The sequence below is a fragment of the Xiphophorus maculatus genome, chromosome 15, assembly GCF_002775205.1.
Source record: "Xiphophorus maculatus strain JP 163 A chromosome 15, X_maculatus-5.0-male, whole genome shotgun sequence".
In the NCBI taxonomy this organism is placed as follows: Eukaryota; Metazoa; Chordata; class Actinopteri; order Cyprinodontiformes; family Poeciliidae; genus Xiphophorus; species Xiphophorus maculatus.
In genome coordinates this window covers 10,538,960-10,566,329 of record NC_036457.1, presented here as the reverse complement: position 1 = coordinate 10,566,329, position 27,370 = coordinate 10,538,960, and the positions used below count along the sequence as shown (strand labels likewise).

Genomic DNA, 27,370 nt, shown 5'->3' with positions numbered 1-27,370 from the left:
AGAATCAGCCAGAGACAGAGATTAGGTTTCTTTTAATTTCTTTTCTGCAGAATAGGAGAATTGAGAACAGACGCGACGAATCGCTGTCAAACACTGTCTGGACTCAATTCTGCCAGTTCTTTCTTTGCATTTCTCTTTATTGTATAGAAAAAGGAGGTTGGGCTTCTTCACACAGTCACACAGAGAATTGACCAACCGTCTTTACATTCTGGAACCTCCTATGGACATGCCCTTACAAGGGCATGTGACTGACCACAACTAATCAGTTACATATGGAACTAATAACACATGAATGTTTAACGTTTTTAGCTTCTAAGCAAACATCCTAAACAAAGTTAATAACATACTACAAAAGAAAGAAAAGTTAAGTAAAAATATAAAAAGAAGAATAATATGAGAGTAATAATATAAAAGAATAATATGAAAAGAATAATATGAAAACATAACTTGTAAAATAAACTCATGAGTAAATGAACAGGAGGATAATTTTCCTAACAGTCTGAGATCGTAATTTTATTTTTTTAAATCAGGGGTATTCATAAGCATTTTTTAAATTCTCAGTCGTCCTCCAAGACATCTGAGTGCAACAGGAATTGGCTGATCTTACACCTGACCAGTGATCGGCCTTTCAGGAACCTAGGAGCTCAAAAATCTGTGATTTACTATTCTTTGGTATGGAAGTTGTAACAAAGCAAATTCATCCATTTTAAATCAGGGTAAGTCAGGTTTAAATGGGGTAAATGAAAGGAAGCACAAAATTTGTAAAAACTGAAAAGATTTTTACAGAAGGGTGCAGCTGTTGTTTTGCTTATTTTGTTTCTTTACTATTTTGTAAGATACTTTTTTTTGAGGGTTTGAGGCACAAAAAAAAGAATTGCCTTCTTTGTGCTTTTGGATGATTTTTGGAATCGATTTAGGACCCAAATGTTATGGAGCCACCCCAGCAATGTCGAATGTATTAAGGCCACGTTCCTTTTAGCCTTTTGTAAATGTTGGTTAATGTTTCACATTCTCTAAGGGAGGGATCTCCAACTACAGTCTTCAAGGACCCGTGTCCTAAATGAGTTTGATATTTTGTAATCAAACATGGCTGAAACAAATAGTGGAGCAATCCATATGATGAGGCCTGGTGATTAATCATTATTTGATTCAGGTGTTGAACTAAGGAAAGAACAATAACATCTAAGATACTGCTGTTGGGTGTAGACAACATCAGATTGCTAATCAGATTGTTAATCAGCAATATAAAATGTTAAATATACATGAAATGTATATTCCTTACTCCTACTGTCTTTGTTTTGAATTATATTACATACACATTACTTTCTTAATTACTCCTTCAGCATAAAAAAATATTTTGCATTAAGAAATATTTTGAACAGAATTTGATTCTGTTCAAAATATAGAAATAGGAATTGGCTAAATCAGGCAGATAATGAACTTACAAGAAACAGATTCAAAAACGGACCACAAATCTCTGATCACAAAACATTGAATTGATTCAAAACGTTTCTAGTCAAAAACACAATTGGTGTTCACAAGTCAAATTCATCCATCCACACCTATACAACTTGAAGCTCAACTTCATACCAAAGAACACTTCAGGATGTGACACAGCAAAGCTGCAGTCATCTGGCATCTGAGGCATAAAAATCTAAATGGAACCCACCTCATTGATGAGAAACTGGAGCTGGATGACGGCTGCTCCACTCTCATGCTGACAGTAGCATTCGACCCCAGGACGACCAAACCTGGAGAATCTCAGTCAAGAACTATAGCTCTGCAGATATGTGAGTTTGAACAGGAAGGCTTTAAAGTAAGCATACCACTTTTATTTACTTCTGATTGAAGCTTTATGAAATGTGTACACAAATAAGGGTGTTACTATGCTGATCTATTTCTCCTCTCACATGCAAGAAGAAACTGGTGAACCGTCTCAGCCATCTTTATATTAAGTTAAGTTGTTACAACTGTCAGAAAAAAAGTAAGAAAACCCTGAACTAACTCTAGTTTACTGAAAGGTTCACCCCCTTTGAACTGTGCGATTAGGACTGGCAATGCACAAACTTGTACATATGAAGGTCCATTTTGACTATATAACTTTACAACATCTTATTTCCTAAGTCTTTTGGGAAAATATTTTGCAGACTGTCGAGATGAAAGCAAAACTCTTTGGAAGACATATATTCACAGCACAATAAGGTGACCTGGTCAGACAATTGTGGACTACCATATTCAGTCAACTTGTGACAAAAACAAAAGAAACTTCCAAATATATATATATATATATATATATATATATATATATATATATATATATATATATATATATATATATATATATATATATATATATATATAAATTAGAAATATAAAACATATAAATTTTATACACACAGAAACTGAATCAAAACACAAAAGGTGGACATTATGCAGAGTACAAAAAATTATCCCAAAGAGAAAATTGAAGTGAGAGTATAAATGCAATTGGAAGAACTCTTATGACAGCTACAGAGAAAGGAAAGAGCAGAAGGGAGGAATTGAATTTCAGAAGTAAACAGAGGAAAAGATAAACAGGAGGAGGCTGACAGAGAATAAGAGGTTTCACTGTTCAAGGAGGATGAATGAGTAACCTTACTGATTATGTCCATTCATTTTCCCCAAGAACATCAGCTGAGGTGGCAATTTATCATGAAGGTCTCATGGAGGTGTAACCATCTTAGAGTCAACACCTCTACTGTTTATCAAATATGTGCATGCAGTGATGGAAGCTATTTTATTTGGAGTCAGCAAAGCCACCAAGCTGCATATACCTGTAGACATGAAGAAATTTAATAACCATAAGTTGAACAACTTTCTTAAATCAACAAGCATACAGCAAATACGAGAATGTAGCAAGGTTCCCCCACCTAAAAGCCTCAGCAAGATATTAGAGGGAAAGGAGCTTCTCACCTTCCTCAGATCTGCTTCTAGACTCTTCAGGTGAATTATGCCATGTTATTTTCTTTTAAAGAGGCAATCCAAGGATTAAATCTGAGCACTGAGGATCCTTTTACCAGAAAAAATATCCACCAGCTTTAGTGGATTTAAGCCAATAAGCCTCCAGGGGGAGTGAAGACACTTGAACCGCAAGACCAGGAGGGTGCAACCAAGTCAGTAACAATCGAATCTCCCACCAAGTCATGTGGACAGCTTAGCTTAAAAAGCATGAAAATGATTTGGCCTGTTTAACCCTCAATGAGCTGGGAGATATTTGGTGATAAAGATGAGACATTTAAGCTTACATTTTAAAAGCTCCCAGTTTAAATTGAAGCGGAAAACGGTGAAAAACATGGGGTATTAAAAGTTTGTAGAAATAGTGAGCCTTTTAGGAATGCTGAAGCCCTGTGACCAGGGCTCAAGCTGTTTCTACAAACTGAAATTACACTGGTTAACATCTGGTGCTGGTAAGATATTGGGCACTGTTATTTTTGTTTTTTATAATAACGATAATGATAATAGTAGGAAAAGTCAAAAACACTTTACAACAAAAAGGTTGTATGACTCACAAAGTCACAAAAACAAGCAGGTTTCCCTGCAGATCTGTGTAAATCTGGGAACTTTCAAAAATCGTCCTCTGTTCAGAACCCATCCTTCATTTCTGCACAGAACATTAATGAGCATAAATACAGCAGCGCAGTTAGGTGTTAGGCATAATGCTTTGGACCCAACAACAGTGCAAACCAGCCAACTCAGAGTGAGTTAATTGAAAGCTCTGTCCTAATGTTGCCTGGCAACCAAATCTTCCAGGGGCTCAGAAAGAGAGAGGAAAGGATTTAAGGATGTGCTTTTTAAACTGCTCATTTCGCCTTCTATTTGAAGAGAGCCAGCCGTCCGACAACTCCATTGTCATAGCACACACACACAGACACACCGTGACCCAGACAGTACTTAAAATCATCTTGGAAATGTATTAACAATATCTATGCATTTTGTATGCATTTAAATGGGAGATAATTCAATGTTCATAAGTAAGGGGGTTGGTATAATGATCAAGATAAACATAGGAATCCTATCAATCTCAATGAAGTCCATATTATTAAACAAAGCTTTTGCTTTATTTTTAAAAGGAAATATATACTTCCTTCTAAATGCTGTGTTACAAAATATTATGTTATCCCTCAGGCAAGAGGTTTACTACAATTTTCCATGGACAGGCTGGATGCGAGGAAACATTTTGTTCTGCACATTATTTTAATTTAGCATTACTAATCTTTGACACTGTTGAACAAAAATCTTTTAACTATCTTGTAAGAAATTATGGTAATCATAAACATTCTCTGTCCATACCAGACAATGGATAAGTGCATGAAGACCAATGGCAAAAAGATTTAAAACCTGGCATTTAATTTTAGATTTAGATATTTGCTCAAGTGTACACCTAAATGAATCAAGCTGCAACTTATTCTAGTAACTAACCAATGCTATTTTAGGAGCAGCTATCTTCATTTTGAAATAAAAACAGTTAACCCCACAAAGCCAACGTATAATTTTTCACATATCTGGTCTCCCAAATCTTCAATTTGAAGCCCTGTTTAAATAGTAAGCAGAATGTGTTTAGTGTCTATTAGTGATACTCGAATGCATTTCAGCCTAAAACACTCTGTCCCTTACTGAATTTTAAAAACACCCAGCACTTTCCAAGAAAAGATCACCGACATCTCAGCTGTCCATATTTTTCCGCTATTTTAACAAACATGACCTAAAGATCCTCTGACGTGCCCCCTCTCAATCAACGTGGGCCAGGCCTCACAGGAGATGCTGCTGACAGGAGCATTCCTCATTCCTTTTAAGCCGAGTGAGGTCTCTATCCCGGTCCACATCCTCTCCCCACACTGCACCAACTCTATAAGTAGACAGACTGGCCGCGGGCAGCGATAGCAACAAGACAAGAGTACAGGAAGACAGAGAGTGAAAGCAGAAAGTGGGTCAGCTTCGTGTCCCGTCAAATCCAATGAAAATTTCTGGAGCTTTTCTAGAAGTCAAAGTTGACTAAATTCACTTTCATATTGCTCTTCTTGTATCTATTTCTGCCCAAGCCACAGGCCTATTTCTTTATAAACAAAGGTAAATTGCTGGGTATTTGGCTAAGTTATACAGCTGGAGAACACTGGAAAATTACAAAAGTTATGTTTGTTTTTTTTTATATTGAGGGATATTATTAAAGGTGTAGCTGGAAATAGATGAGATAGACACCAGAGGAGGGGCTTTCAGCTTTTCTTGAAAATTTTTTTTATTTTACTTGATAAGATATCTACCTGGTTCAAACAAAAGAGAAAAGAAAAATATGCACACCCTTTCTAAAATACTGTATGTTCAAAATTTCCAACACAGAAGGGTCAGAAAATGTCAAAGTGATGTACACCAGAAAAGAATGAATGACAAGAATATTTAGAAAGAAAAAGAGGAAAAGCAATAAGACGGAGGGTGAGAGAGAAAGCGGCAGAAAGAGCAAGCCTGGGAGCACTGAGTTGCTATGACGTCAGGCCTGAAGTGACGTAAAAGCTAGCCACTCATACATCACTCTGCCAGGGAGGGGTTGAGACCAGATCAGAGTCTGATCTGCAATGGGCTCAGAGGAAGGAATCAGGCTACTGAAGTTAGGAGGCAGAAAACAGAATAAAGTGATTAAAAAAACTGAAATAAAAAAGGGAATTAGCCTGAGAAGGACCAGAGCAGGACAAGGTTTTGCAGCATTAAACAGAGTTAAATTCACAACCCATTTAAATTATGAAACCGGAAGCTTAGTTGTTTGTTCCCACAGTCCAAGTCTTCCATGATGCTGCAGCCTACCTTGACCTCAGACTATTGAACCGCCGTTTGTCATCCATCTCTCAGCTAGATCTGATTTAGAGGTTGCTGAGAGCCGATTTCCTCCACACAATTGATCCTGTAATGATCTAAGCCAGTTACTAAGATAGACACTTCTCCTAAAAATCGAACTTTGGGTTTCTTTACAAGAACAACGATTTTCTCCCAGCCTTTTCAACAATTTTAGCTACTGTCTTCTTATTTTGAAAAAGTCAACATTGCAATGGTCACCATATGCCCTCTGGGTGGGATAAAGGTGGAATGGTTGTTTTTTGTTACACCTGTCTTTCTTCTGTTTGTTAATTTAAAGTAAAATATCTTCAAATATAGTTGCTTTCAATCATTATGTTATGGCAAGCAGCACAATTGTACACACGGTTTATAGGTTTACATAATGCAAACAAATCAACTGTGAGGCAGAAATCTTAACTCTGGGTTTAATGTCTAAAGACACTAAATTTGACAAAAGTTAATGAAGCATATAATAAACTTCTCATTTGTTGATAAACTGTGTTAGGCCAAGTAGGAGTAGACAACATGAAAGGTAATTATTAAAAGGGATAATAGAAAATTGTCTTTGTTGGACAGAGCTCTGACTTGATGTAATCAGAGCTCCATAAATAGAAAAGATCCATAAACACATAAAAAAAAGTCTAAGGAGTAAGCAAGATCATTAGATAGAACAATTCCAAGCATCTTAGGTTATTAAAAGATTATAAACCTTCAAATGATTAGTCTCAGTGGATTGCTGTTTTTGAATTCAAGATTCCAAAGGATAAGAAACTAATCTTGGGAACAGAGATCTGGGGTATAATTTAATTCAATTCCCCACCTCACCATCTGCGTCGCCAGTTTCTCTTGACTTCAAAATGAGTATAAGTAGGATCAGAGGGTCAGTGTTTGCCTGAGGAACTCGACGTTCTCCCGTCAAGTTGTTTTTTTAAAGATCACAACCTCTTCGTGGAGAATTAAGCACAGCCGTTTCAAGGTGTGTTTCGTGCATATGTTACATTTATAAATGAGACCCCTGAACCGATGTTCTAAAACATTTTTTTTAATAACAGCCATTTCTAAAGTAATGGCTGTTTGGAAATTGACCAATAAAGCTGCCATCAGTATTGGGTTTCTTTGGAAGAATAATCACTGCAAGGATCATAAACGACAGAAGAAAATTGTCTTTCAATCTCTTAGAGCTAGGTGTGCTACTGTGCCAACCTTAGCTTGAACGTTTACAGTAACAAATATGAAGATTCGGTTTCAACTTTTTAAAAACTATTTCTGACCTTTGCCAGTTTTATTACTTTCGTCACTGTAAATTCGTGCAGCAATGTTCTTTGTTGTTGACTGATCAATTTTAAAGTTTTTCTTTAGGGGATATTCCATCAGTTTCTATTCTGAACTTCGGACGCAATAGAAAAATTTGGAAATGATCATAACTCAAGCAAAAAATATAAAATATTTCAGGGAAGTTTTCAATTGTCGCTTAGCAACAGTAGCAATGACTCCCATCCTGCAAAGGCCACAAGCTAAATCAGCGCTGCTCACATAGGTCTTCACCCCTTGAGCTTAAGAGATTTACACATTGTAGCACTTTAGGGCCCCCTATGACTTATTTGTGTTAATTTGTTTTCCTTTCCCCTCATCTGCCAGAGCATTCAAGCAGCCCATGATACATCAATGACAGAAAGAGCCTGGAGAAGCTATGAAAACCCAGCTCCCTCATGAGTTTCATAGTCATAAGCTGCAAAAACAGGAAAGCCTCCACAAATCTTCTGCAATCAAACAAAAATGCAAGTAACACACTAATGTCATGTTTAGGCCTGGTCACCAATTCTACATCGCAAAAAGATAAAGACCCAGAGATGGGAAAACTGGTGATTAATTTGTTTAACACATCCCTTGTATAAATAATCTCCCTCGACACATTTAATTTATTATGCCTGCAAACAATTAAACTGCTTCGGAGCCACTAAATAATGGTCACTGCTTCAGCTTGCACGCAATAGCCTTGGAATGCACTTTGTTGTGCACACACGTACACATTTCCAACTCCTACATCTATTATGGTCCCTGTTCCAAAGATTCATCTACATGACATTCTTGACAATAGCTATTTGCTGAGTTACACAGTTCAACATTGCAGCAATCCTCAGATAAAAAGAGAGACGTGGTTTCATAGCTGGCAGAGAGATCATATATTTTTCTCTTTTTTTCAATTTCTACACTATAAATTAACACAGAAGACATCCAACTATGAAAGAACACAGAATATTTTGTATGTATTATATATATAAAGCATGGCTACTTCTTCAAAGTAGCCATGTCTTTCTTCGACTACCTTGAAAACATTTGTCATTCTCTTAGTCAGCTTCAGGGGGTAGTTCCCTAAAATGATTTTTAATTAACCCATTAATTACCTTGTCAAGAGTTCATTTCTGGAGGGTCTTGCCTTCTTAATGTGTTTGAAACCATCAGTTGGTTGGTTGTGCACAAGTAGGGCAGGTTCAAAGGTCTATACCGTAAGTAATCATATTTGACTAAAGTTGTAATTCATAATACTGCACCAGCCACTCACCTAACGAAAGCAAAATGATGGTGCATCATTAATTTAAGAAATGAATGTCAATAATAGCTTAACAGTTTAGGAAGAGTACTGTAAAGTTTAATTACACAGACCATCAAGTGCAATAATGAAACTGACTCGTGGTGACTGAATCCAGCAAAAAATAAAGAATAAAAAAAAAATCAAGCATTACTTCTGATGCACGGACTTAGTCACCTCAAACAGCAAACAAACAGCCTCTCAATTGAGAACTCACATCTCAAGAAGGCACATCTGAACATCAGAGAAGACTGTGAAATAGGCCTTCCTGGCCAAATTGTATCAAAAGATGCAGATATGACAACCAGGAGAAAAATACTTGGACTTTCAATCACAGAAAATCTGTTTGTCCAAAAAGTCCAAAATTTGGATTTTGGATTCAATGTCCATGTCATTGAGATGCAGAAATGTTAAGCAAATAATTTCGACATGTTTCATTCCTACAGTAAAGCATGGAGGAGGATTCAAGGCACACTGTACTACCACGGCTACTACAGAACACTACAAGTAAAAAAGGGCCTAATTTACTTTCTCGTCTGAATAATTAATGCTGAAGCAAACTCCTATTATGTAAAACTTCTGATGTACATGTGACGTCTCCCTGTGTCACTTTCGTGAATGAGCGCCTGATAAATTCTTGTACTTTCTCCTTGAAGCTGATTGGCTGGAAGGGGTTTAAAAGGTGGTAAGCTCCACCCACCAGACAAGTGAGAGATTTTAGACAAGAATCTTTTTAGGTCTAGATCAAATGTGTGTTTAATATGTTGAAAAGCAACACTTAAAGCATGATCTTACTCTGTTTAAAGGTTTGAGAGTAAGCCAGCAAACAAAGCAGTGCTAGTGCAGACAGACAAAAAAAAGAAAGAAGAAGACCTCCCCATATTGTAGAGATAATATGAATAGTTGGTTATTGGAGAAAAGCCAATTCTACTCATAGAAGGGTGTTGATAACCCAGTACATCATCTTATTCTACCAGAGTATCTCAGCACTGTGTGACTGTACATGAAGTGTGAAGATTAAATATCCTTAAAATAAAAAAAAAAATGGAGCCTTTGAAAATTAAAGGCTGGAAAGAGCATGAGGAGATGGAGAAGTGCAGGGGATGAGGGGTGGAAATGGAAGCTGGAGGGGATGAGGGGGTACAAACTCTGAGCAAAATAAATGTTGAGTCAGCTGAACAGCTTGCGGCTGACCCTTGCAGTGAATGCATGCAAAGCATAAGAAAGAGTAGAAGAAATTTTGAAAAAAGGCAGCATGAGGTGAAAATAGAAAGAGACATGAACAGAGGGTGGGAGGGGCTGTCAGGGAAGAAAAGCAAGTGAAAGAATTTTAATCAGGAGGCACTACATAAAGCAAAAGAGACACATACATAACTAACAATACCTGTGCATTAAGATAAGTAACTTCTATTCTGTGTGCCAAATATAAGATATAAATCTTTTATGCAATGAAAATCAGTTTTTCTGTAATTATTCTTAAAAAAAAGAATAAAACTCGTGACATGTGGGAGATTACTACCTGATAATTAAACTACATCACACCTACAGTTGTCTAAAATGTTTTTGATTGAAACAGCATGTTCCAGTACAAACAGTAATAATTGAGGAAAAAAAAATCTGAGAAAAACAACATAGTATTTACAGTCCAGCATGTCGTGAACAAAAAAATGTATACAAAGGAGGAAATACAGTAGACAATCAACTAAATGTTGACTGTCAAAAAAACTGTTGCTTTTGGTTTCCTTTTGGTATTTAAATCTTTGGATCAATGGCATCAGGTTTTCAAAAAAAAAAGAGCAAAAAATTCTCAGCAACTATAGGACTAGTTTAGAAAAAAATATATATTTCTGTGTTGTCTTTGGTTATGAAATCTAATTTAAATACTAAAGACCCAACTCAAATTAAACAATATTCAAGGCTTTTAATTGAGGTGGAGCCTCAAGGCTCAAGGTGGAGATGGCTTTTTCGCAAGCAGAAAGAAAATGACTGAGGCAGAGCAGTCCCAGCCCTGGGGACGGCACCTGAAAGAAAGACGTCTAAGCCTCTGGGCCAAGACCGTGTCTCCACTGGGTATATTTTTTTGTCAGTCTTGCTCTGAGAAGGAATTCAGTACAGACAGTTGTTGCCCCTATGTGAAAAGCATGTACGGTTTTCCGTCAGTGAGAGTCAGAACCGCTGATCTTTATTATATTACTATTTGACAGGAATAATCTAATGACCACAGGAACATTTAGGATCATTTAAGAAAGTGGTGTGGGCTGTGATTAACATCCAGCCTAGTTGCCATCATTTTTTAATTAAAAGTTTATTCCCCCATAACTTCAAAATATAGAATCAATACATTGTTTCAAGTTTTAAGGTAATTAAAACAAAGAAAACTGGAGTATGATGCCTTTATAAATGGTGTATTCAATTAAAAATGGAGATGAAAGTTTTCTGAAAGAAATCAAAAGGAAAGTGCAACTCATGCAGCTTTGTGGATTACATTGTCTACAATAGTTTGTTTGTGTTGCCCATATTTTACATGATACTTATCAGCTTGGTACAGGATGATTAGGTATTCTACATGAGTGCTGGACCAAGGACAAGCACAAGGATAAAGCCGCTGTCTGGCTGCTGCCCGGCTGCTGTCCCTATAAACTTTAAAGCTCTCATATCATCTAAAAAAATTGCAATTTTTCCCCTCCAACGCTGGCTAAAAGTCACATTTCAAATGAGAGTGTATATAATTTGGAGAGATGTTCTGGTATTCATGCAATTTAATATTCAGAACTGCATTTTAATGTTAATCATGTTTTCATGCAATTCATAATAAAGAGCAAGTCAGCCTTAGAAAGGGGCATGAAATGACAGGATAACCTGAAAAGGGCTTATGTTAGGGATGGAGATCCTCTGTCCCGAGACCCTATTTAACAGGCTGAATCTCTCATTGTCATGGAAAGTATAATACAGTGCAGCACATGTATATAGTGTCAATACATTTCTACAGTGACATAAAATAAACTAAGCAGGACATTCATTTAGAATCGCAACTGACAGACAGCAATATGTTAAAATAGAAATTTGAGCAAATGCAAGAGTAGTCCGACAAGTTCACCAAGACCCTCCTGAAATCAACAGGTTTTAACCATCTTATTCAGCTATTCCCTCAGGCATGCGTAGATGTGCTAAGAGGGTAATACGCCCCATTGAGACTACACACTGTATAACGAGGGAGATTATTACCTAGCCTCACTATATGTGGAAAAAGCTCATATTTTCAGTTCAGTTTGCAGTGTGTAATAAAATTGCCGTAGGTAATTTTTCATTTTACCGTAAAATTAATCTCGTCTTTAATCCCCGGTGAGTTTTACAGGTGTGATGTCGCTGTGTGTTAAAGTAATGCTCCAACTGGAGAGGGGAGATAGGAGCAGTTGATCCATCATGGAGTAGAAACTACTGGTTTCATGTGTTACATCTGGAACCAAATATTCAACTACTGAGGTTTGGATTTGCAGACTAGCATTTTGTTTTATACCAACTACTTGCATTTTTCATTTTTCATATTCAACATCTATAGTAAAAAAGAGCCAACTAGCATTAAAGAAAGACTTGAGACTTCATAAACATGGAGTGACATGTTTATGAAGTCACAAGAAAATGGAAGAGTCCAAGTTTATAAAGGGTCTTTATTGATATTTGGTGAGTGGGATTAAGTTGGTTGGTAGCTGATAAGTCAACAATATGTGTTTGCCATTTCTCACTTGGTATCAATCAGTTTCTAGATTTGAGATGCATTTCTAAAAAATATATTTCTTGGAGTTAATATTCAGGGATTGTTAACACCATGAGTTAGTAGGTTAGATTCACAAATGTATATTCTATGAAATAACAATATATACATAATAAATACTGCCTGTATTTTCAAAAATCTCTGGGGGCATTGGTTGTATGCTCACTCTGCCTGAATCTCTATCTACTTATAATAGAAATAATCCCTTATGATGTATGAAAAAAAATCTAATGCACAATCCTCACATCTCCAAGGGGCTAGTACAGAAACACTCATAACTCAGAATATTGTATTTTCTCGACACACATTTCACTTCCGTAGTTGTAACTTTATACATATTAAGCATTGCCCCTGCAGATTTCAGAGCTCAAGAAATGATAGCAATGTCCAATCTATGAGAAGGTTAAAAATATATATAAACATTTTAGTTTAAGAACATTTTTTAGGTACCTCTTGTATGACCCAGACTTTCATTATACTGGCCTAAATGTAATGCAGGCAGCAAAATGGATCTATGTGCCCTTTCCTGTCATTCATTTTGTCAGCTGAAGTCCACAGCCAGGAGAACGGAATCATTTACTGTGGATTATACAAATTCCTACATTCTTGTCTCTAAGCATCCATCTTTCTCTCATTTACAAAAAACGAAAGCGATCACAAGTCTCAGTGGAAGAAGAAAATGGAACAAAAACAGGTGTACCACTTTCAAAGACAAAACCCAAGTGGACACTTTAAAAAGAGTATGAGGGGAATAATTTAAGGAAAACACGGCTTGGCTTTATACCAGTAGAAAAGGGGGGAAAAGAAGTCTTTGACAAGTTTTCTTCCTTTCTATGAATAATGAATGTGAGAATCGGGAGCAACCACATGCATTTAGATAGCTACTTGTGTTACACTTTTCAAGTGGCAGAAAGAGAAATGTGTTCCACCTCTGCAACTGAAACCTCATCTCAAATTAACATCATACACATTTAGTTTACAAAATCACGACTATTTTAAAATGTATTTGAGCCAGGACGAAATCCTTCAATCTAAAAAGACCATGCTGTACTCTGCTTTTCTTGTACACCGTACTAACCAGTGTAGTGACTAAAGTAACTTGGAAACTGTGTACAATGCTAAAAATAGCTCGCAAACAAATGCAGATATTTCCCCCCAAAAAATTGTCCCAATGCAATCAATGTGTCCTCTCATCTCTCTGGACTCAAGCATTCACACAAACACATACTCACCCTCTGGCATTGATATCAAACAAATCTTTTCAAAGGTAAGTCCATGGAAGATCAGCCACTGCTGGCCTCTAATATGCTTCGATGTGCCAACCGATGCAGAGCCAGGCCTTGCTTTCAAGGTGCCTGCAAGCTGCCAGTAAAGCAAAAATCAGCATATTGCCAACCATGCAGTAGCACCTCGGTCATTGTGTTTTATTATTCAGTCTCCATTCAGCCTTGTGGTGATCAGAGCTGCAAGGGGTGTGGAGACTTTTTTTTTAATTATTATTCTTTCTGTAAGTTTTGTCAAGACACAATTGGATGTAAACAAGCAATAACCTCTTCAATCACTTCAGCAAAGGCTTTCATGTGCAAACATCATCAACAGACGCAAGACCTCACTAATTGAAGACTCTGTAGCATGCAATAATCTCTGTACCCTTCACTGCTTGGGAGCCCATGTAACGATAAAAACCCTTACAGTATATCCATCCAGCATAATCTTAGAAATGCTGCAGTTTAAGAAGCAGCTTTAGGTTGTTTTTTTTTTTTCATTTTCCTCCCCTGTCCTCCCATCCCAAAATAAACCTGGATCCTCATCCAGTCGTGTTTGTCACAGTTCTAGCTATTTTAAACTTCAGATTATGGTTCCAACTGTAGATATCGGTACACTTACCTACAAAATGTGTACACCCCTCTGCTAAAATGAGTTTTGTGAGAAATATTTAAAAACTTTTTCCACCTTTAATGCCACATATATCCTGGGTGCATCCTGAAAAACAAAAATCCGTCTGAAGAGGGGCTAAAAAATTAAAAGGTATAGTAAATTAGTTGCATAAACATGTTTCTCCTTAAACTAGTATTTTCTATAATCCCTTTCTGACTTTAGTCTAGTCATTCAGTATCTGAGAATTGACACCTCATATCAATTAAATTCAATTTATTAATCTAAAATGAAGATTTCTTGACCTTTCCCACATTTGCAACCTTAGCAACCTCTTACATCCTATATATATCTGGGCTAAAAAGTAAGATTGGAAGAAAAGGCTTCCATGTTGCAAGCAAAATATCCAGACTTGTCTAGAATACTCTAAAACAATGTGGGAAAACATGGTATACTTGGACACAATATCAAAAGATAAGTTTGGGGAAAAAATGACATTTAGTATTACCAAGATAACATTCTGCCCACAGTGAAATATAGCGTTGGGGCATCATGTTCAGGGATTACATTTTCTTAGCTTCAACGGAGGTCACCAGATAACGGTTTCTTTAGAACCAAATACAATTTTTGGAACTAAACTAAATCTGAAAGTATGCAGTCTAATCTGAAGAGCTCTGTGAACTAGAAAAATTCAATCGTGTATATTTGCACAATTTCTGGAGATGAGAGTCACCAGATATCACAAAGACGAGCTGTGGGGTGTAAATACTCTGACCAAAGAAGAAGACCAAGTCCTGGAATTGAATCCACAGATGTTTTATGGCTGAGCAGAATTGTGAAATTAGGATATTGCAACAGTTTTATTTACGATATTTAGAATTTCCTCCCTAACACGTCTGTTTGGGTTTTTTTTCAATTAAATTGTACAAAATGTGTCACATTAAAAAGGTAGCAAAAATGAAAATCATTTATCATGATTTTCATTTCTTCATCTCACAAAAATGGCAGTTTATACCTTCAGCATATATAATGTATAGATTTATGCATGTTGATGGATTGAATTTGAATTTTCTATACATCACTCCCTGTGGGCATTAATTCTGTTGTATCTGCTTCAGGACTAATTAGACACCAGCCATACACTGCGGCGCTGTCCGCTTGCCAGAAGAAAAAGGCATCTTGCCAAAATCCACACAGCATATAAAATATGAACCTGAGCTCTGTCCTTTGCTCTTCTACAAGAATCAATGGCCAAATATTCCCAGCACTTAAATGGTAACCATTAGTGAGCATCCACATCCACGTTTGCACAGACTCACACACTGAGAAACACACACACAAAGAGCAGTGAAAGTGTCCTTCGACTGGAGGACAAAAGTTTAAAGTTCCCCATGTTGGTGACCATCTGCCTCACAGACGTTAGGTGCTGTGCAGTAATTTATGCTTCAACAGGTTTCACTTAAAAAAAAACAGGCAGGGTAGAAAACACATTTAATAGATTTTTATACATATTCACTAACATTTTAATAATTGTTAAAGAGAAGAGATATGGCTTACATTATTAAAATCACCTCATGCTAGGAGATAACTTAAGTAAAACTAAAAAGCCCTGAAACAATAAGATATAAGGATACCAGGTAATTAATATGGTAGCAAAAAGTAATTAATTCCTGACCAACTGTAGAGAGATGGAGCACTAGTGGGGTCTCACCTGTCTTACTTGTTTTAAGTCACAGCAGCATAAAAACATGTTTTATTAATCACTTTCAAGTTTCCTTATTTATGGCCTGTGTCCTGCATCTTACATTAAGTTGCAGGAGCTGTTAATTACAGCAATGGGTTAGAAAATATTTGCTATGACTCTAGGAGACAGGAGATCTTGGGATGGAGTTCACATGTTCTCACTGTGCATGTGTGGGCTATCTCCATAAACATGATGGTACCATTCATTGGTCACTCTAAATAGTCCTTAGGTGTGCATCAAGTGAACCTTTGAACATTAGGTTGGACCGTTATAATTGTAGAGTAATGTTGTATTCTTATACAAGTGTTTTAAAATCAACAAGTTATGGATCTTTACTGTCCCTGTTCAGAACTTTTCTGACATTTACCAACTACAGTTTCTTAATTTCCCTGTTGTAGTCAGATGGGTTTTTTAAAGACATATTCTTGGATTAATAGAGTGATGATGGTTTTGATGCTAATTAGTTTATAACAGGTTTATAAAGTTGCTACTTTATTTTTAATGGTTATTTGTGTTTTATTTGTTATATGGATGATTTCTGCCAGATGTCAGAGACCTTTCTCAAAAGGTGATGAACAATAAATTGGCTTTATCTTAATCTTGCAAAAGTCTACATAAAATATATATTGAGGTCACATTGCTTTCAAAAGACAATCTGGACTTATAAGTGTAAGAATTTATAAAAATAGTATAAAAGAATAATTTTACAAAGACAAAAAACAGTGAGTGAGGACTGCATTGGTAATTGCACTGAAGTTACTCTTTGAATTAAGCAAATCAGTAGATTAAAAAGAAAGCCTCGGCACATATGGCAGGATTAGTTGTGTACATTCACAAATTATGTCACGTACTCAATTACACATCAGTTCTAAGACTTTCATTGTCCTGTAATAAAAGTCCATACACAGGATTCAATACTTATGTGTTGTGTTGTTAGATAATAACAGAGATTAAAACAGACAGGTGAAGACCAAAGACACAATGGAGAAGAGACAGCCCCGAATATAATCACCATATGTAACTCACCATTCTGGGTGGGTTTAAAGGGAGTGCAGATTATCACAAAGGCCGTTACATAAGTCACGAGGATTGTCTGTGTTTGTAAATGTGGGTATTTGCAGACATGCCATGTGGTGTGGAGGGCACACAGGGCAGGGCACAGTCAGTTTCATCACTGTGTGTTTAGCAAAAGTGTGCTAAGCATGTGGGAGACAGAAAAAGGAGAAAGAGGAGAGTTCAGGGGACAAAAAAGAGAAAGCAGATCTTTCTCGCTCTGGTGCTAATCCCTTCTGTCGTCTTTCCGCTTCTCTCGCTAGTACCATCACTGTCATTTTTATCTGTATCACCTCTCTGTCTGATTCCTCTTTTTTCCTACTTCTTCCTCCTTCTTGTTCCATCACTCCTTCAGGACTCCTGCTGTGCAGCCAGCTCACGCTCGTACTGGTATTCAGAACACACCTGCACACACAAAGAGCAATGCTGCACCAAGATTTTGAGCTTTGTGTATGTATGACCAATAATATTTATGTGTTGGCACCAAACTTTTCCTACCCTCTGAAACTGGAACAACAGGTGCATTCGATGAGTTTTCTGTGAGCATCAAGCCTTATTTAGAGCAGGTGTCCATCTCTTTTTCAGGCATAAACTGTTACAGAATTATCCAACTTTTCTTCCACAAAGTGAATGGAAGAAAAGTTGGAAGAAATGTATAACTTCTCCAATACACACTCCTATAGGATTAGTTGTTCTACATTAGATATGGGCCAGTTGATGATGTCAAGGCATACCTAGATTTAAAAACTTGTGCCTTAAAGCCTTTTTTAGAAACACCACATAAAGTTAAAGACTAACCAAAAGTGAGAACACCATTGTTCCCTTTTCCCCACCTCTTGCTGCACACTGATAATTTGCCTGATAAAGGAAGGGTGCTACACTTTTTCCTCACTCACCGAGAACTCAGACATGATTTCTCCGTTTTTCCTGCAATACACTTCCCCAAAGCAGAGCTAAATCCAATCAAAAAGGTCAAGTAATGCTGTCAAAAGCATAACTGGACCTAAGGCTTTTACTAACCTGATTACTAACCTTTGGTCTTACTCTGGGCCATTCCATAATAAGTCCCTCTTCCCCCCCTACACACAGACACATCATCATCCTCTCAGAACTGTCTCCTTCACTGCTTACCTCTGCTATTCACTCTGTACTCCTGCTAAAACCTTCATCTACTCATTTCTTGGCATAATTTCTCCAATGTGTAGTTCTCCCTCCAAACTCCTTGATGAATTCCATATGTTAAAATTTAAGTCGAATATCTTATGCTCACCTTCATAGCCCTCCATGACCAGGACCCGTTCTACTTTACAGAATTTCAGTGCTACACTATCATTTTTTCCCCCCAGTCATAAAACTCCAACCTCACACGTCTGCCACTCAGGACCAATTTCAGAGCTTGCCGGAGAGATGCTTCAAATGCAAAGCCTCATTTCTCTGGAACACTCTTCTACAAAACAATCAGACAGCATAGAACTACCTGCATTAATGTCACTCATGTGAACACCTCTTCAAAAGTACTTTTAAGATCCAAATTAATTTGGATCGCCTTTGTTTTTGTTTATTTTTATTATTCAGAGATTTAAAAAAATGTTCTATTTGCACTGAATATACACTACCATGAACTCTCCTAAAGAACAAAGATACAACCAATGTACACACACAGCTACAACGGCCTAAGGCATTAAAAATGCAAGGCACTGCAGCAACAGCTTCTAAAACAAGCAGCAGGGCGGGCTGTGGGTCGATATGCAGCGAACCACCAAAACAAAGAAAGAATTAAAAAATTGAAAATTAAAACGAGCAGAAGATCCATACGGAGTAAAAACAATGACAATTCGAACAATCTTACAACCCGATAAATAAGGCATGGACTATGGCTTTAGATGTATTTATGAAGTTAAATCAGCAGCAGGGAATTCAACAAGTTAATGTTCTCCATATCTTTCCTCGTTGTGATATCAACACTCAATGCCTGCGTCTAATGTGAGGGTAAAGTGCTGCCAAGCACCAGACAGGAAGAGAAATCCAGCCAATAGACCCCAATCGAGGCTTAATAGAAGCCTAGTGGCAGCGCTGGCTGAGACTTCCTCCACTGACTGCTCATCATTCACTCCCACTGGCGTTTGGGGGATGGTAGGGGCTTTTGGTGTATCAAACAAATTAGCAGCTTCAACTCTGAAATTGAAGCAGTGATGTACAAGCTACAAGTTTGTTCCCTCCCTCAAATACTGCACTTGTTTTGATTTAGAGTAAAGATGATTATTTCTGGAAATTATGGGGTCTATCTCTTGATCTGGCAGCACACAAACAGCCAGAGTGCCTGATTATAGTTTGATCAGAAGCCAGTCGTTTCCCTTTCAATCTCTGCAAAAAACTAACCACATAGCTCAGAGTCAAGACTCTAAGAGCAATATCTGCAAACCAAGAATAACTAATGCGAATATTGCAGTGCTGCATTACTGCTCTGTGTTTCAGTGGAAGTGCAGCTTCAACGTTACAATGTGCCAGCATCACCTTGCTTTTACATTTGACACTGTAACATAGATAATTTTAGCATCAGCTTACACAGGATGCCATTAATGTTTTGGAAATAAAAATAAACTTTTTTCACATGCGCATCACAACTCAGAATACCCATAATTACCACACATTAGGGTTTTCATCATACTAAAATACTAAACAACACTAATGCAATGCAAATACAAATATTCAGTATTTGATTTTATTCTCAGTAATTGGGGTTTTTCATTAAAGGCACAGGGTTTTTTTAAAAACAGACCAGAAAGATATGTTGCAATAAGGCATTATTTGTGTTGTGAAAAACTAGTGAAAAACCAATAAGACCAGGGCAATTCATCAGCTGCTATCTAGTTAGAAAAAAATCCCAAACTACTGTGGTAATTTTGCCCCTTTATCATTTAAAACTGTTCTAGTTTTGGTTGTCTTGTATCCAATAGAGCAAACCTGCCGTGTTACAGGAGTTTCAAATGTCAAACACCACCTTGGTGTTTTGATTCCAAGCCGTCAGGTAAGCTGTCATCGGGGAAAGGGGAAAGTTTGTGTCTATGTTTGTGCAAAGTTATGTACCATCTCAGAAAGTGCTGCAAAAAAATGTGCGAAAATGACTCAAAAGTAAGATTACATGATAAATGCTGGATCCTTTGGAGCTGCTTCAACTGTGTGCAGGTCCTTCAACTATTAGATCATTTGGGGACACTCAGCTTGTATAAAGGGCCATAAACTTTCATATTCAGAGGCTGACATCAAAGTAAAAGGAACCCAGTTTGTACTGACCCCTAATCATACATTCACGATACATAACAGGGGCAAATCAGAGGTGACAAAAATTCACAGATGGGATGAAACTTGGTGTTCCACAAAATCTGGTTCCCTTCTTCATTTTTAGACACATATTAAATATGCAAGAATAAGAAACAGTGTGACAGCTTTTTTGGACTCCAGACAGATCAGTTTTTGTCTAATTCCCCTTCCTCTCTGAATGTGGTCAGTCTGCAGTAATTTCATCATTACAATAGTCTTCTTTCCATCTCGTCTCTTCTGTCTACAGAGGGACTCTCCTGCTTGTGTGGCAGTGAATGACACACCAAGGTCAAATCCAGCTTTCAGGTGTTTCAAGTTTCGTTTAATGCTGTTGACTCTGGCAATCTCTAGTGCGGTGGAGAAAAAAAGAAAAAAAACACTTTCAAAAAGTGCTCAGAGAAACTGATGTTATTTCATATAAAATATATTTGCATTGACTTTCTTGCATCAAACCTACCATTTTTATTATTTTGATAGCACAATCCATTTTGTACTTCCTCTAGTGAAAACATTTCAAGCAGCCCCACAACCATCTTTGTTGCAGGCACGGACGATTAATATTAGCTCTCATATGCACTCAAATATGGGCCTATATATCGCAAACAAGCTAAGAGCTGCAGGGGGCGGGGTTGGCATTGGGGCATGAAAGCTTGAGTCATCATGCCATGCGACATGTGTGCATCTTCTCTGCAGGCGCTCAGCAAAGCGGCATAGTATAATATATAAATTGGAGCAACAGGGGGATTGATTCTTGCAAGCACTTTCATTTGCATACCCTTCATTAACAGACAAAAGCACCAAAATCCAGGCCATCACAGCTCCAGTTGACTGAGGTTTCGGACACGGGCTTTACTCCAGATAAGTCCATTAGAAAATGCCATCTATTTAGGCTGGAGCAGCAAGGCTTAAGCCACTGAGATGATATTAAGAGCCCGTCTTTTCAGCTAAGCAAAATTTCAAGCATTTCTTTAATGTGCTGCTGTTGGCAATAGGCAAAAATACTGCAGCCTCACAAGTCCATCATTAACTGTTGGTGAAACGGGACTAAATATTTTGAAAAGTAATTTGTCCCTGTGGCTTTCTAGGAAAAAAATACTGACATCACCAAAGACAAAGTTAGATGCAAGCTCCAAAAGAAGTACAGAGAACAAAAAATATTCCTTCATAGCTACAAACACCTTTCTGGGGTTAATTAAACATCTTTTTTCTTTTTTGATAAATCTTTATTGTTTATACATCTTAAGCATTTTCTGTTTAGCACTCATCTCATTTCCTTCCCCTTTGACTGAATAGACTAAAAAATTGTTTTTGCAGCTTTTATTTGTTTGATAGTTTGTGTTTAGTGAAAACATGAAGAACTTTTGAAATGTTATATATATATATATATATATATATATATATATATATATATGTTATATAAACAGTTTTAATTTTACTGAAATGTCACCATCCTTCAAGGTCAAGATATCTTTAATATCCCCAGTCAGCAGAAAATGCATTCACCGACACCTTCCTTTCTACCAAACTGCAGTCAAACTGTCTTTTAGATAATGGCAAAAATACAAACCTAAAATCTTACAGAAAATTTATGTTGTAGCTAGTCGAGGCAACTCTTTCAAAGATGTTCTGCTGTGACACCCTGCATGTCAAGTTGCAGCTCGTCTCTCACAGTTTTCTTGCCATCTGTACCTCACCTTGACCTGAAAATTGCTTCTCTTATTAAGGATGTCCCAGTTCCATCCAAACCACATAATGTCATTTTTGTGCGATTAGAATCATCCCCAACTCTGTTGACACATCCCTATCTGACCTGGTGGAAAAAAGTTCAATATCACCTGCACGTTATCTGATGTGACTACTACTTGCTTTACTCCAGATAGGCTGGAGTTCAGAGGTTTGCCCAATGTCACTGCTTGGCCTCATGGTACACAGGGTAGTTTTCTCATTGATCAAACATTTGCTGGTCTTTATTGTACTTGTGGTAGGTAGTAAGCAAAATTAATGTATCCCACTAACGTCAAGAAAAACTGAATACTATATGACTCCAAGTTTAGTGGACCAAACATCTTGATTAGGGTATCCCAAATGTCTCCAGCCGTTTCCTTTAGTCTGGGACTTAAATATATACAAAGTACATTAAAGAGCTGTTTTGCAATGCTTTTTGTTTTGGCAAAGAAGTCAATATGGATTTTCTTTTAAAAATCCATATTGAGGCTTTTTGACATTAGAAGATGAAGTTTGAAGATTATAGAACCAGACTAAAAATCCTGATCTAAGATAGGGGGGCTATTGTTTTGATTGGTGTGTATTTATGTGTGTATTCTATTAAATAATCAATAAATTGAACAAAAGTTATGAAGTACAGCAAAGAAGATGCAATTTACATTAATCAATGTAAAAAAGATATTCATAAATTGAGAGTTTTCAAATTTTTGAAAAGGAAAACATATTTACATTTTCAGTTTACTTTTTCTGCTCTTATTCAGTGACTGCTCTGCTTCAGTTGAAAATTCATGTTTAAAATACAAAAACATGTATATTTTTTACAGCTGTTTAAATGAGATGTTACTGATTACATATAGGAAGAGCTACTTTTCAAAGTATATTCAGTTTTAAAGGATCCATTTGGTTCTGCGTCATAAAAGCATTGGGCATTTTTCAACAGTAACTTCTACAAATGACATTATTTATGCAAACTGGAAGATTCCTCTGTATTGTTTATTGTTTAATGTTTACAGTAGTAACAAAACAAAAGGTCACATTAACTCCTCTTATGTATTTCATAATGGATTTCACAAAGAATTAGTCCTTAATTATATTGTTTTCATTGAGGTCGCTGAGGTGAGGAACAAAGAGCCTGAGAAGAACATTAAAAATGCTACCCTCTGGATGTCTGGGCGAGGCAGCTGAGAGAGAGGATAATGTTACAGAGACAAATAGAAAGAAAACATATGAAACATTAATGGGAAGAGAACAGAGACTATCCTCCACACTTCCCACCTTGCTCCCCCCCACCCCACCCCGATACCCCAAACCAGAGCAGCAGATTATCTACAGCAGCTACACAAAAATAATGAAACACGGGGTCAGGAGCAAAACAAGGGAGTGCATGGAAGAGGAAACAAGTCTGTAAACCTTGTTAAGAGAAATCTTACCATCCAGAAACAGCAAAATAATTACATCCATGGGACTGCAAATTGCAGAAAGCAGATTTTAAGAAACTAAACAGCACGGTGGAGGAGGAAAAGCAGAAGAAACACTTGAAATTATTTCAGTATGTTCCGGCCAAGCGGAGCCCCGAAGGTCACATGAAAGGCAGGCAGAAAAGCGAGATGACAAAATCTTTGTGCTTCACAGCATTCTGTAAGCCAGTCCCCTTTACAAGCACCACAGGGACTGTGGCAACCTGACAGCAGGAGTTTGACTCAACCCCGCCACACTTCCACACCCCAGCAACAATGTCAGGCAAAACCACAACGTCTCAACCACTAAAACTAAAGTTACAGCCAAGCAAAATGCTATTTTAGGGTGATCCCTAGATCGTAAAAGGCAATTTGTGTGAGTTTCTAGACACTTTTTATTCAGTCAGGTCACCTTGAAACAAAAATCTTATTAGATCAAATAAGCTCTTGGCTCGCATATTAACAACTTTCTCAGGCAGCAGAGTACATAAAAATCCCTACAACATGACCTGTGGATGATAATGTCAGGCAATCACCTCGCACACATCGCGTTTACTTAAGGTAATTGAAGGTGTTACGTTCTCATGCAACCTCAAATACGCATAGTAGATTTCATGCAAGTCAGTCTCCATCGATGTCGCATTCAGAACGGTAAATGACAGTGATGTTTATACAAAGCAATGGATTCACAGAATGTATGCCGAGTCCATATTCATACAACTGGACAAGCCATCAGTTCATGTCCTTCTCTGCTCTGGTCATGTCACAGACAGCCTGTGCTTCAAACTGTCCACCAGTGCACGTTCTTATGGAATATTCAGAATATTTATTTTGATTGTCAGGAAACTGCTGTGTTGATTTTTTTTTTAAGCAGCATGGTTTGATCTTTGGGGAGTTTACCAAAGTGTCAACATAATAGGAATGTCAGACCAACAAATGAAATCAATAGAAGGCATAGTGTTACTAGGGGGTAAAGTCCTGCATGAGAAGTCCTGAATCGATTGCTTTAAACAAATCCAATAGTGTGTAGGATACAGTACTTACTTTGAAAATTTCACTTTTGATGCCAGGGGATCTCTGTGGGATAGAGAGTGAGCAGCGGTCAAACCCTTTGGTCACAGAGCATCTCCACATAACAGAAACATATTGACTTGCACTAATATGAGCACAAATCAATAAGGAAGAACATGATGCTTACAGAGGGCGTAAACATTGCTGCAAAAAAAGCCAAGTCAATTCTATCATAAATCACAAAACACTGATGTACTGGCTTGGTGAAATACCGGGTTATTTAATCACTGCGCAAGTCTGAAATCAAGAATAATAGAAAACAAAAATGAATTTAAAAAAAAGGTAAAGCTCGGTAAGACTGTGCATCTTTAACAACCCCTACACAATAATTGAGTTCATATATTTGAAGTATAAATACAACATAATGCCACATGAAGCATCAGTCCCAAACATTCCATACTACCACTTTTTGGGGGTTGTTGACATCACCACCCAATAAAGTTAGTCATGATCACAAAATATGCTTCTCCTTAAATAAAGCCAATAAATTAGCATTATACCAGTACTGACAGGAAGTATTGCACTTCTTTCCAAAACAATAAAGGCAGATGTAGTCAATGTCACGATGATCTTATCAGCCATCAAATACATTTGACATTTCAAATACAAGTGAAGTTACTGGCAGAGTGAAGTTACTGGCAGCTGTCAACATGCTAAGGAATGAAGCACAGCATCCTCAATTGTTTTTAGCTTTAAATCTGCATATCAACAGTACATCAGAGCCACCAGGCCCCACGATGCCAGGTTACCTTTAAACATGCTGAGTCAACTGTTACAAAATTAATGCAAATGTGGGAAAAAGCCATCTCAGGCCTGTGTTTAGTTTAGTGACATATAAGCATTTATCATTCTTTATAACTGGTCTTGCAGTTTAATTTGGGAATACCATTTCATTAGATTTTTTCCAAGTTTTTTTTTCTTTTAAGCCAGTTAATTAGAGTTTGTAAGGATGGGAAATGAAAAAGAAAATTAAACAAGTATGCAGTGCATGCAGCATGGATATATTCACTTCACTGCTCAACGCTCATCTCAAGACAGCCTGCAGTTGTCCAGACTCATCTTATGATCTGTAAACTACAATATAAGAACTGAACTTTATCTTCAAATCAGACAAGATTTTTTTTATTAATATTTTAATCTCACAAAAATATTCTACGGTTGCCTACAAACACTAGGGTTAAATAGTGATGTTTTAAAATACTTTTACAACCGTTCCTCTCTGGTTGGGGTTTAATGGTTTTAAGACATTCCCGATTTGCTTTTGATTCACACTTAAGTCTTATACTCCATCCTCAACTATATGAAAACCATACATTTTCTCTCATTGAGAACGAATAAAGGTCAAACCAGCCATGAAAATTTGGCATTTCCATTGTGGAACTCAAGTATGTCTGCAGGAACAATTAGTGCACCGATTGGTGACCTCTCATGTATTGATAATTTCCATATACAAAATACACATACCCACTAACAGTCTCATTTCTATTTTCTCTCTCTCCAGAATGATGCAAAGTGAACAAATTGTTTTTTTCTGTTGCAACAAGAATCAAAAGTCTCAAAATTAAGTTTTACAAAACGCAATCATTTACAGCCAGCACTTAGTATTCCACCAACAGCAGCCGTTGATGTCCCCCTTCATTTTTTTATTGAACAAAAGCCCTGGATGGCCTTGTAAATTTTGATGAGTCACTGACAAAGACGGGCATTATTTTGCTGGATTTGCAGCTCCGATCTGTGCGTAGGTACCTGGTCTAACATATGACTCCTCAAGGTTATTTCCTATCCAACACCAAGAAACAATTCAGCAAGTCAGCCATCAGCAGAAAAAAAGCAGGGGAAACAAATCTGATAAAATATAAAAAACAATTTAAAGCAAAGCGACATGGCAGCAGTGCTTCTGAAGCTTGGTCACATTTGCTGCCGTTTAAAGCAAAAAGAATAAGACAGAAACAATAGTAAGAGAGCACAGACGAAGAATTAGATCAGGCATCCCATGTACAAAGCTTAATTGACCTTGAAGCAGCTGTACAAGGTTTGACTTCTGACCTCTTGACCATTAGTTCATGTCTTCCTTCTCCCCTCCGTTTGTGAACTGACTAAAAAAGCTGTAGCCCCAGTATATCTAAAAAAAGGAAGTATAGAATAGAAGATCTTGAGTACCTTTAGAAGGCATAAAAGATTAAACCAGAGTACGCGAGGGGTCTTTGATTAACAGTCCTTCAATTCAGACAAACATCCCGTGTTCCATTAATGGTGCAAAGCAGATGTGCACTGAAATGACATGAAAGCCAAGGACAGGCATCACAGCATTTTTCTTCTACTTGAAAACCTACCCCCTCATCCTCCCCAATTTCACCAGCCAATCTTTGCACTCACACCTATTTGATAAACTACGGCACTGACCATTACGGTCAGTTAGGGTAAAACAGTAACTTCTTAGTCACTTATTTAGACTTGTATGTCACACTACATCAAATCTAGTCTTCAAGAGCTACCATCAAATCCCGCAACATTTACACGCATCCTTTCCCCAACACACCTGAATCAAAATGACTAAACTTCCTCATCAGCAGTCATTCAGAGCTCTGCTAATGAGGCATTCATTTAAGGGCACCCCTGCACTTTATACAACTGTGATGCACTGGCTCAGCAAAAAGCATCCAGTGCAAAAAGCTAAACAATAAAATCACATGAGAAACTGGCTGGTGAATCTGATAGTTTCATTTTGTATGGCTCACACTGGCACCCTTTTGGTTGAAAATATAAAAGAGAAAGAATGTTTTCCCATTAGGGAAAGGCACTACACACAAGATCTACTACATCACATTGAATACGCTCTTTTGTGTGGATGCAGTTGCTGAGAACAAAAACTCAAAGTTAGTTGTTTTATTTTGTTTTTT

General features: G+C 37.2%; 1 protein-coding gene across 4 annotated transcripts in view; it reads right to left on the bottom strand.

Annotated features, from left to right (window-relative positions):
• stxbp5 (syntaxin binding protein 5) overlaps positions 1 to 27,370 on the bottom strand; it is a 107,076-nt gene that overhangs the window by 68,132 nt on the left and 11,574 nt on the right. For all 4 annotated transcript variants that reach the window (XM_023347670.1, XM_023347671.1, XM_023347672.1 and 1 more), the window contains exon 3: positions 1,670 to 1,751. In XM_023347670.1, the coding sequence (XP_023203438.1) occupies positions 1,670 to 1,751 (82 nt within the window). The remainder of the gene's footprint in view (positions 1 to 1,669; positions 1,752 to 27,370) is intronic.